Source organism: Crocodylus porosus, unplaced genomic scaffold, assembly GCF_001723895.1.
Source record: "Crocodylus porosus isolate Cpor-Errol unplaced genomic scaffold, CroPor_comp1, whole genome shotgun sequence".
NCBI classification, from domain to species: domain Eukaryota; kingdom Metazoa; phylum Chordata; order Crocodylia; family Crocodylidae; genus Crocodylus; species Crocodylus porosus.
Genome location: NW_017728948.1, coordinates 44017533 through 44030247, shown reverse-complemented (window position 1 = coordinate 44030247; position 12715 = coordinate 44017533). Strand labels below are relative to the sequence as shown.

The 12715-nt window shown below is 42.5% G+C and overlaps 1 protein-coding gene across 1 annotated transcript in view; it reads right to left on the bottom strand.

Moving 5' to 3' along the window:
* Window positions 1-7805: 7805 nt before the first annotated feature.
* Window positions 7806-12715, bottom strand: part of PGM2 (phosphoglucomutase 2) — a 34732-nt gene continuing 29822 nt past the window's right edge. The window contains exon 14 of the mRNA XM_019553004.1: window positions 7806-10339. Coding sequence (XP_019408549.1) covers window positions 10237-10339 — 103 coding nt within the window. The 3' untranslated portion in view covers window positions 7806-10236. The remainder of the gene's footprint in view (window positions 10340-12715) is intronic.

Below are 12715 nucleotides of genomic sequence, written 5' to 3'. Positions count from 1 at the left end.
TTTCAGCCCAGGTAAGACATACCATTCAAAATATTTTAAGAGTTTACTTTTGATCAAGAGTCTATTCTTGATCCAAAGTGAGTATGATCAAGAGCCTCTCTTGCATGATGTAAAAACTGCTCACCTCTGGCCTCGAATCTCCTTCTAGGGTCTCTTCAGGTACTGCAGCAGTACCACAGCAGCTTCTTATATCTTCCATCTGCCCTGCAGTTACATAAGGGACTAGGTCATGGGCAGTCTTGTCTAACAGACCACTAGAAGAGGGTGAGAGAACGGGGCAGAGTTTGAAATACAGGCCAAATCTGAGGCCAGGAAACACCCAATCCAGGGGGAAGGTCTGAATCAGAAGCAGAGTTGAGGTTCAGGAGTCGGAGGCCAAATCATCAAATCCAAGGAAAAATCCAGAAGACAGACTCAAAAAAGAGTGAACAAAGTCAGGAAACCTGGACTGCAAGGCTTGCCAAGGCAGACCTTTTGCAGGAACTACTGGCTGGCCTGGAGTCTGCCACAAGTGGAGATAAATGGGAAAGTTTTCCTAGCAGGCATTCAGGGGGCCTAGATTGTGGCTACCTGGAATCATTAGCTGGGTTAGGGTTGCCTGCCTGCCAGTCAAAGCCCCCCAGGCAGGTGTGACTTACAAGGGAGATAGCCTAAGCTGGGTTGCCTGATAGGGCCTCTGACAGGCTGGCACAGAAGCCATGACTGAGAAAGATGGAATTCCCTCCCTACCTTGCAATCTCTTCTGATTGCTCTAACATGAAATGATTCTTGCCCAGTTTGGAGTAGACCTAGCATGGCACTGGGGACCAAAAGCATCATCACACATGCCTGAGTTGCACCAAGTCTAGGGTCAGAACCGAGTTCGAGGTCCTAAATAGAATCAGCACATTCTTCTGTAATGTAATAATGATTTTTAATTAACATATAGAAGCAGATTACCTCTTTAGCATTTACCCAGTTCTAAGTGTCTAAGTCCATCTCTCAGATTGTCCATCTCAGAGGCAATAAAAAGGTAAGTAGTTTAAAAATATGCAGATACCTATGGTTTGTAGACATCTCTTCAAAGGGAGCCCAAAGATACATTTTTTTGACCCACAGAGTGAAAAATAAAAGATGAAAACTAGCCCCCTACCACACATTTTATATATATATATCATGCAATTTACTTCTTAATTGGGCAATACATTTGGCAAAGTAATTGCATCAGAAAAATATACATCCAGCTATAAAAGAGCCAACCAGCTACAAAGTTAGTCCTTGAGAATGTGTAACAACTTTATAGCTGGTTTCTATCTAGCTTTAATTTGAATGTGGCAGCACCTTTAGATCCCAAGTTGTTCTTCATAGTACCTGACCTGACAGCTTCCTGGCAACAAATTTATTTTATAGACCAGCCTAAAAAACCCACCATATGGAGGAAGGAAGTCAGGTCATTTAATTGTTAAAAAACACCTGATAAAATGAATTGTGAATACAACACCCACTAAAGTGGGCACCCACTCCTGGGGAATGCAGAGTTTGAGGTGAAAAATAGAGTGTGAAGGGATAGCAGAATCCACCACTTCTATACAACTGAGCTGAAATTGGACAATCAAAAGCAAAGGAATATTCTATGACAATGTTGTCCAACAGGGAGCCTGTGGACAGACTGCGAGGGGTTGGTTAATGCTTGGCCCAAGACTCCTATCCAGTCTGCTCCTGTTATCATTCCCACTGCTGCTGGGGTCTCTAGGCTTCTCCTCTCTCCCTCAACTTGCACTTCCTGCTCTGGCCCTGGCAGGAGGGAGGATCTGCAATTCAGCCCTCTGTACTGGTGCCTGGGGAGGGCTACCCGCACGCACAGTGCAGCGAGGGTCCGTGTCTCACGCTAGTGTGGCCCCAAGCCACAATGAAGTTGGACAGCCCTGCTCTATGGAGTCAAAATATTCAAATAAAATAAACCTTTAGAATAAAGATTTAGGCTTGACAAATGTCTAGGCAAATAAGTGACATAATTTAGTTTGGTTCATGAGAAATCGTATTTTAAGCTTTGAGGAATAAGTATTAAATGCTTTACTTACCTGCCCTTTTTTCCTTGCTTATTAAGTGCTGTAGAAAGGGTGCACAAGAGCATCTCGCTAAAAATCCATTATTAAATTGAAAGGGAAAAAAAGATTATTTCCCTGCCTCTGATAGAATTTACTTCCCTCTGGATATTGCTAAAGTCTCCCACAAGAGCTCATTTAATCCTGAAGCTCATGAAAATGCTCTTTAATAGATAATTTAGACTTTGGATAGAGTCAGATTCCAAAACTGTTTGGGGTTTTTCCCCCCCCTTTTTTAATTCTCCAAGAATAGATATACCCACTTCTCCAAGGATAATCTGTAAGGCCACCTCATTTCAAGTTATGCAAGATAAACATTCAGCTAGACTGCAATATACTTCCAGGAATAAATTATAAACATTTCAGAGAAGAACAGTTTTATAGTTTTGCTTGGATAGTAGTGTTGCCTCCTCCATTTCTCATGATGAATAACTATTTTGTTTATATGGGAAAGCAACATTTCCCAGCCTGACATTTAACCCTGCAACCAAATGGACTAGTGATATGCAAGATTTATTGAAGGAGAAGGAAACTAATAGTAAGGGCTTATTAAAAATAGGTAATATTGGCTCTTAAAGCGTTAAAAATACCGAAGTTCTTACACAATCTAGAAAATAGCAGTAAGTGTAGTCAGTGTTTTCTATATCTTGAACAGAGTGAAATCCCAGAGACTGTGACTTGTGTACAAATATTTCCTTTGATAAACTTGTATCAGCCCTTCTAAGTTTTGTTGCATCAGACCCAAAGAGGACAGAAAGTTGGCGCATCAGGAATAAGGCGGCAGGACAAAAGACTCAAATCTACTTCTAACGTATACATTATAGTGAACAGAAAAAATATATTTAGGAACAACTCCCAGTGAACACAAGATGAAAGCTGCCATCACGTGGTGTTGAAAAAGAAAGCCTAAACATCAAACGTGGTATGTTTAGTACTCTGCTAGATGGGGTGATACACCTCAAATTATTTGCCAGAATGTAGTAGGATTAAGGTTAATATTTTATAGGTATTCATATTGACCAGAAAATAGCAGTGCTATTGAAATTAAAAAAATTCTGAGCCCACTCTTGTGGCCTACATTTGTTATATATGATCTATACATGATCATCCACTGTATCCAGAGCTAGATCCAAAGAGGACTTACACAGATTTAAAATTCCTAAATCCAAAATGGTATTCCAAAACCCACTCAGTAGCTGCCTACCCCTGGAATAATCTAAACCAGTGGTTCTCAACCGTTTTAGCCTCAAGGCACCCCTTCATAACTTTTCTGAGTTTTGAGGATCACTGAGCTACAATTTAAATTCAGAAAAAGATCTGGAGAAATGCCTTGAGGCCAAAAAGGTTGAGAACTAATCTAGCTGGTACCCGGTTTGGGTGGCAGGTGTAAGACCTAACCCTGCTGTGCCCTGCTCTTTCCCTCGTCTGTCCCCTCCCCATCTCTCCCCAACCTGTCTGTGCCCTAGAGGGCATGGGTGACCTCACTGCTGAAGCTGATCTTACAGGGTCTCATTAACCAGTGATCACCCCTGTGACCCCTCCAATTGGTCCCAGGAGCATAGGAAGAATGGAGGTGATAAAGGCTGCAAAGCATGATGCCATCTGTAGCAGAATGCTCTGTTGGGAGCATGGGGACAACCATTATAGGGGTGACCCATTTTGTTGATCTAAACCACTAGCTGACTCCATGTTTGACTTCAGAGTTTCCCAGCTTCTCTAGTACTGTGTCTGGTCATGCCCAGAATTATCGCAATCTGAACAGTTAGGATCCTCTCAGCTACTTAAGTACCATTGGGATTCAGAAGCTAGGCACAATAGGGTCTAAGTTCCTTGATCTGGAAGACATGCTCAGCGCAGTTAGGAAGCAAACAATGCACAGTGACAGCATCAGACACCTTGAAAGACACCTTTTCAGCTACTTGATTTAAAAAAAAGGGAGTGGGGGGGAGGAGGGATAGCAGTGTTGACGACCTCTCATATAATAACCTAGTATTTAGAGACCTTGTCCAAGAAATAGGCCTAGGCTAAACATTCTTCCTTGGCCTGAGGTGGCTCCTTCCATATCTACTGGTCTCCCTATCAGCCAGGCCACCAGCCACATGTCAGGTAGGGCTGTCATTAGCCCTGCTGTGGAAGCTGTCCCACTGTGAAGAGAAAATGCAAGATTCATAGGGACAGAAAGTAAATGCAGCTAATACTTAGTGGTTACAGGAATCACCACACAACCCTCCATTTCTGTCCCTGCTTTCAGGACTATTTATGCATTTTAAATACAAGTTATTAGACAAGCACACAATTATTCCTGTGACAATTTATACCGACTCTCAGCAGCAGATATTAATCCACTGTAATTATTTTTTATAATTACATAATCAATAATAGAGTTGAATGTCTGCCCAGTTCTTTGAAGATAAATTACAGGAAGTAGATTACATATTGTGCACCCATTATTTTACGTATTTCACAACAAATCTAAGATGAGAAAGCTGGTAATGCATGGCAAATCTGCTGTTTGGGAGTCTGAAAATTATGTTATCAATTGCATTTGATGTCATATGTCAGAAAATATCCATGTCAACAGAGATGGGAAGAATAAGAGCTGATCAGAGTGAGCTCCTGTGGAAGGAGAGACCCCAGGAGCGGAGGGAAGCTTGAGACTGACCCCTCTCTTCCACTTACCTCAGGCAGAGCCTGGGATGCTGCTGGGGACCGGAGCATTGTGCTGCACTTCCAGACCCAGTGCTCGATCCGGATTAGTGGCGGTGGTGTCCAGAGAAGTACTTCCAGGCCCAGGGAGGGGCAGCTGGGAGAGGACTGCAGCATCAGAGGAGACACTGGAGGACTCTCCCGCTTGCGTCAGTTAGCAGTAAACGTTGGGTAAAGAGCACAAGGAGCAAGCATGGGTGGTCGGATCACCAACTACCTTATGTACCGGGGTGCAGGATGTCAGGGCCCACAGCCTGACCAAAGCTGGGCACTTGGGCCAAAGAGGAGCCAGGCTAGAGGGACATGGGAGCCTGAACCCATGGTGAGCTGGGCCCAAGGGAAAGGCTTTGCCCAGAGCCGAAGTTTTTATTTTTTTGTTTTGTTTTTCTGTGTGGTTGTTGGAAGACAGAGTAAGTTGACAGGGGAGTGGCCCCTTAGTATGGTGCTGGACCTTGTAGCCAATGTTGGCTTCCAGAGGGGAGAATGCATTGATAGAAGAAGCGTCGCTCAGGTATTTTGGAGTTGCCTTTTTGGTTCCGAGTTCTTTGAGAATGTCCCCCCTCCCCCACTCCTGACAGGACTAGTAAAGAAAGCAGTTGCTCAGGGGAAAAATCGATCCCAAAAATAACGCAGAGCCCATGAATTAATGTTAGGTTGTGCGGGGACTATTAAAAAGTAATTTATTTGAATCCTCCTGTCAGTATACCGCCGAAAGGGGAATAGTTGTTGCTGATCTACAACTCAAGAATCCTTAGCCCCGCTAAAGGGCTTTGTCGTGTCTAACAGTAAGACCAGATGTAAGTACTGGGCAGTCCAGACAGGCCTATCACCAGTAGCCCAAGGGGCCATCTCCTGAGATCAAAGCACCTAGCAACATCAGGGAGTGGCAAGGACGGGATGTAGGGAAGGAGGACGCCCACAAAGAAATTCCTCCAATAGGCCTTGAGGTATCACCCAGTGGAACCAGCTCCCCAACAGAAAAGAGATCAAAGTCATGGCAGGAGATGGAACAACATCAAAGCACAGCTTGGGGATAGGATAGCTTTTTCCATATCCTGGGGTCATTTTGCAGGGAAGATGCCAGGTCAGAGGAGGCCAAGACCAAAACCTGAGAGCACCTACCCCGACAGCTCCTTAGAATCTGTAGCCCTAGATGAGCAACATAAGCTACTCTTCTAAACTTGCATTACTATATTCTGAAATTAAGGTCTATGAAACGTGTCTCAGACGGCAATAGTAAAAATAAAAAAGTACAATGCTAATTTAAATAACAGTAAACATATATTCTGCTGTAATTTTCATGCAGCTTATGTGACATAATTTGTATGTTTCATTTAAATAAGAACATTTTAACTAACCAATGCATGAAAATACTAGAAATAAATTTCTAAATACACACACATAGGGACGTACTGAAATCATGATTTAGGCAGGCTCTGTAAAAAAGTGAGGAAAATGAAATGTCCTCATGACCACTGTGGCCCAGCTGTGCAGCCTGCCAGGGAGGGAAGAGGGAAAGGGACCTGTTGCCATGACAAAATGGCTGCTGTTCCCTATCCCTCACCACTGATTGGCTGCAAGTGCTGTCCATCATATGGCCCCACCCCTTGCCACCAATTAGGTCAAGCACCAGGGCTGCATGATGGACAGGCCGCGTAGCCAATCAGCTGTGAAGGCCAGGGCCATGTGAGGAGAGTCCTTGCAGCCAGAGATGAGGGGTAGAGCCACCAGGGCCCCACGGCCAGAGGCATGGAGGAGTGAGGGGGAAGCGCTGTGCTCTGTCCATGAGAATTACTGTCAACCCTGTGATTTGCACACAATATCAGCCAGCAGCTGCCTCTAGTTTGGTAGATCCTTACATAGAGATCTAAAGCAGATATCTGTATCCTCATTCTTTATAGTGAAGACTTCACTGTGCATAATCTGGAAAACTGAAGCTACAATTTATATACCAGACTTTTGTTGTTTAAAATAAAATGTTTTCTATAGTTGAAGTCAGTGAAGCAAATCAATTCTTATTGTACTGTTCTGGCATCTGGAAAGAACAAAGAGTTATAAGCTAGATGTCAGGTTTTTTTTAAAATAATCACAATTAAGACTGTGCTAATCTTTCATCTGTAGTGAATGTTCAGATTTTAAATAAAGTAATATCTTACCTACAGAAATTCTGGATTTTCAGAAACTAAGACTTTCTTCACACCCTAAATGTTTTATTTTCCCCACCTTGTATCAAAATAAAATCATGACGGATGCCCTATATCAGGGATGTTAAATATATGGCTGAATTTGATCCACAGAACCATATGGTTCTGCAGGTTGGATCTGGCCAGCAGAACGATTTCATCTTGCCTGCCTGTAACCTAGTGGGCTACCAAAGTTGTGGACATGCCTTGCTTCAAAATTTGGGGTCCCTAGCCTGCAATGGACAAGGCCATCTGACAAGACCCCCCCAAACTCAGCACTGTTACCTAGAGACAGACCAGTACCACCAACACTCACAACTGCCTCAACACAGCCCGCCTCCACAGCCTATATCACTGCCTGTCCCCAGACATGCACTACTGCCTGGCCTCAGACCCATGCTGCCACCCAAACACAGCAGTTACTGCAGATCTATCTGGTCTGAAATTGAATATGGCTCACGGTCCAGAATGAGTTTGACACCCCTGCCCCATACGGTCAGACTCACCTTGAGCCCTGGGTTCAGATCCAGACTGAAGGGCTCCTTGCAGACTGGATCCAGCTAAGACATTGGAGCAGCTGCCACAGTCACCCTAGTGGCATGTCCAGCAGCGGAGGTCTGATGGTGGCAGTGGTGAGCCAAATCTCAATACTGGTGACCATGGCCAGTGGGGCCAGAAGACCTGAAATTCTGTGGCAGGTCACACCCCACAAGCAGCATGGCAGGCCAGACAAAATGGCTCTGCAGACCAGATCTGGGCTGCATGGTCAAATATCCCTATTATACAGAATACAATCAGTAGTGTTTAACAAGACTACTTTTACCGTTCAAGATTACAGTATGCCAAACGCATTTTATTTCAGCACAACAAAACATACATAAAATGCTGATGTAAAAGCAAACATTTTATCCAACATTGGCAGTAAATTGTACAATCATCAACATGAAAACAGTACTGACAGTGACTCACAAACAGCAAAGTGGATTTTTCTGCTGAGTAAGACATTTATCTTTCCAGACTAGAATGGGGTTATCAAGATCTGGGCCACAAAGCCACGTCATCTGGCCCCTGGTGCTAGCTTAGCAAGCACCATACTAGCTCCACATGCACGGCCTGGGACTTGCACTACAAGACCCAAATGAGGTTTCTGGCACCCCCCTTCCCTCTTCTATATACTAGATCTAGCACCCATGGTGCCCACTGTGGTACATAAATCACACACCATGTCCACTCCAGGACACAAGCTGTTCACAGTGGCTGCTCTAGAGTGGGTGCTGTATGTGGTGTATTCTCTGACCAGTCAGAGCAGGGACTGGATCTGGCTTGTGGGAGTGGATCCATGTGTCCTTTGCACGCTGATCCAGTGTCTGCTTGAGCTGATATGGGCCCCATGCTATATGCAGTGCTTGCCCTGGGTGCTAGATCTAGCATGCTGCCAGGGGAGAAGGAAGCGTGTGGGGGAGGAAAGGGGAGGGGGACTGTGACCCTGATTTGGCCCACAGGATCAGCCCCATGCTGTTCTTACACTAAGGGGACAGATGAGTTTGACACCCCTGCAGTAGAGTCCATGTCCTCGCATTTCATTTCCAGAAGATTACACAGGTGCACAGGATTTCTTTACAAAATACCTAGTTCTGGTCCAAAGTTAATGGAAAAGTTTCCTGTATCAGCAGCAGCGTGTTTAATAGCACCTGGAGCCCATCAAAGATTAAGGCAGCATTATATGAGGCTTTCCACAAACACATATGAAGAAGTTGGTCTCTGCTCTATCCTGATTTTTGACAGGCTGCAAACAGCTGAACAAAACAGGATATGGAGAACAGAGGGAAGGATGACTTACTAATAAAATGAGCACTTTTTTTGTTTTATTTCATCTTTTCCCTAATCCCAAAAGGAGCTGGATTTACCCAATGAAAGTCCTGCAACACTTGATTTCCTCAAAGTTCTCTGTGATATTTACTTTCTTTTAAGGCCTAATAGGTGCAAAGATACTTATTTGGAAGCACACCACTGCAGTAATGTCTTCCTGAATCTGCAAACAGCAGTTGGGGGAGGAAAAGACACTGGTAAGAATTTCAAAACTTCCTGACTATGCAGAAGTTGATACAGCTATCTCTCCTGAATTAAGGAGCTAGTTATATTATTGTTCAAAGCTGCTAGGGACTTATTTATTGGTAGGCTGGTTCACCAGGAACCTTATACATTAATTTAAAACAGCTACAAATAATATTAAATTAGATTCAATATATCTTTAGCACAGAGCTTACTGATCCTGCATGCAATGGATACAGCAATATTGCAAATAGATTTGTTTACCAGGAATATGCTAGACTATTTTAGTGTCCCAAACTGAGAACGAAAAACAGCTTTTGTCTCAGTTTCAGAGAGACTTTTTTCCTGCCCTCAGTGGACACTTCCTTGATATCAAGTCAGGTTCCAGACTGAGATGGCAGGCAGTGTTGTGCCCATTGCTTCCTTGATTTAGACATGAGCATAAGTGCACCCAATTCTGGTAGTATGCAATCAGATATGTCCCAAAATTCAGGATTCTCAGACTACACCGTGTACTTACTTCAGTGGGATGGCAGAAAACTTAAAATCCCTGGGATATGAGGGTGGCTCAATGTCTCTCTAGACAAAGAAGGCTGGTCTGCATAACCTGAGTTCAGTACCCCTACTTAGAAGATATTGTACTTTACAGACAACAACGCAAACAGGAATATCCCGACTAAATTCTGCTATTCTGCCTAAAGCCCCTCATACAAACTAACTATTCTGGGGATATCTGAACTGTTTTTACCTAAATTCTTCAGATTGCCACTCAAGTACTCCCTCACAGGGTGATTAACCAACTTTGCAAATGCTAACTGTAAACACACATTATGCATTGCTATTCAGTTTCCATAAAAAATGTGATTATCTATATTGCTGCAAAATTAGCCTCAAAAAACAGAAAAAACCAGAAACTAAAATATGTTAATTACAATAAAATTTTACATTGATAAAAACTTTAAAAATCAAAAGATATTTTTGGATGATTTTTGATTGTTAGGTTTTAAGGAATCAATTGCTTTTAGCTCAATAAAACCACTTTTCCTTCCTTAAAAAAAGACATTGAACTAAGTGTGGCACTGGAACTCATAATTACTTTTCATCATAGCTTAGAGGCTTTGGGTCCTAGAAATTCCTACTTTTTAAATACTGTAGAGTTTTACGCTAAGTGCTCAAGAAACAGTACAATTAAGGAAATATTTTCAGTTGTTTTACTCTGCCTTGGCCTGAAGTTTATTTTTTTCTGGCTGAAAGAAATGTTTTTCAATAGCATTGACCAACTCTTCCAATTCCTTCTTGAGTTGCTCCAAGTCACTAAAAAACAAAAACAAACAAATAAAATGCTCATTCTGGAAAAACAAAAAAGCTAAGATGAAAAGGAAAGGACATCATCATTTAGGCTTAAAGAGTATATTCTCAAACCCAATGCATTATATTTTAACCATTTTATTATTATTCCTAGTAAACTTTGTACTGAATTTCATAATTTCTTAGAACCACATGTGGGACTCCGCTAATATTTACCTCTAACTCAAGAATCTCAAAAACTGAAAAACAGAGACAACTTCGAATTGTAATATGATAATAATTTTTAACTACATTTTCTACATTACATTACTAGTTTTCGATGCTGTTCAACTTACATATGTAGTATAATTTTTAGAGGAATTTTCACTCATAATAAATAAGGTGATGGGCAAGCATGCTGTAACAGAAGTTAGCATAAATATTTTATTAACCAAGTGTATGTTTTACATTTTGTATCCACGTATTGCTTCTCATTTTACTTTGAGTCTAAACTCAGGAACGGTATTTTTCTAACAGATCTGTATAATACACAATGCAGTTGGGGTTGGTGTCTTTGAGCACATATTGCCAACATAATAAAACATTAAATATTTAAAGTTCAATTACATACAGCAATTTGCAAATAGTATTTATTGTTTAAGTTTAGTTGAGAATACCCAAAATTATTGTGCATGCTTCAAGTTAACACTGTTGCTTAAACATCAAAAAGTGACCAGTACAAGAAAGACTAATACAACAAAATGCCCTGGCCCTTATATGGAAAAAGACTGATAGGATGGTCTCTGTTCCTACTTGATGCCTTGTTTCAGCTGGAACTTATACAGATAGTGGGTAGAAACAGATGTCACTTGCTATATTTGTACCACTTTAAGTTTTATGGCAACACAAATGGCAAGCAAATAGACATCCCTCCAACACTCCAACATCAACATGGTGACAAAAGATACTAATAAACTGTGCCACTTTACTGAGGTTGACAACTATTCACTTTGTAGCACGAGAGTAAGAACAACCTGGAGCTCACTACAGTTTCCTGTCACCCTGGACAGGTTCTCTGGGTGTTTGAGGTGCCTGATTCTGGGCAACCAAGGTAGGATTGGGTCCCTCAAGCACTGGAGCACCTGTCTGGCTTTCCCAGTTTGCAGGCATGCACCCCAAGGGAAAGCCCACATGTGTGCTGACACAGAAGCACAGGGAATCCCATGAATCCTGGGCCTACAAAACTCATGCTGACCTCTTCAGGCAGAAAAATGGGTCAAGCATGGGTCCCCATGTGGAGGGTGCTGAGGATTACCCAGCTTCTGTGCCACTTCATGCCACCCCATGCAGGGATCCAGGCAGACCCAAGCCTCCGCCTGAAGCACCAGTCAGTGTGATTCCTGGCAAGGAAGTGAGGGGTGGTAAGGAAGCTGGGGAAATCCTGGTGCCCTACACTTCCTTGCCAGGACCCACACCAGCCCATGCTTTAGGTGGAGGCATAGGTCAGTATAGAACTGGACATGGGGCAGCAAGGGACCCAGAGAATACCTGGGCAAGGGGAATGCATGGCCCATTGTCCTATTTTGGGCAGGGGGCCTTATGTAGGACAAGGAACAATCTGTGTGTTGCTCAGTAGAGCTTATGAGCTACGGTGGGACAGATGATCTGCTTCAGTTCAGCAACGTCTCTTTCTATCCTAAGGTTCCAATTTGTTACTGCCAGCTTGGATTAAGTTTGACTAGGCAACGTAGGAGCAAAATACCATGTATGCTGGTTGTCACAGCTGCACATCCCTCCTCCTACCCTTTTGAAAATTTGGTGTGTGTGGGAATTTAAATTTCTAGTTTGATGGTAATGGTTGTATTTACTGTACTGATATATTTACAAGCAATGAAAAGCTCACAGAAAAATAAAATATATGGACAAAGCAGGTAGAAGTTACTGCAGTGTTAGAGTGATGTTGTAGCCCTGACGATTCAGATTCAGGAATTATGCTAGAGGCAAGGATTTTTTGGGGTAGTATTTTTTACTGGACCAACTACATAGTCCAAATAAAGTTAGACAAGCTTTTGAATGTGTCATTCTTCCTTAAGTCCGAGGAGGAAATTAGACAGTAACTGTTAAGAATAGTGGATAGGGCTATGAAATTGGAGGCGGGAGAAATTCCTAGGTAGTTAGCAGAAGAAAAGAACCTTAATTACTGGGAGATCAAGACTTATCAAAAGGGAGGAGTGTAGGAAGAATTTCAGGGATCAGGTAGATGGTAGTATGTCATAAATCAATATTGATATTCAATCTTTGGTTCCTAGTTTCCAGCCAGTTTATGAAATTATGCTCCCAAGCCTACTTCTTTAAAGGTGTTTGGTAGGTTTCCCTTGAGTACAAGAATAATGATGCCTGAAA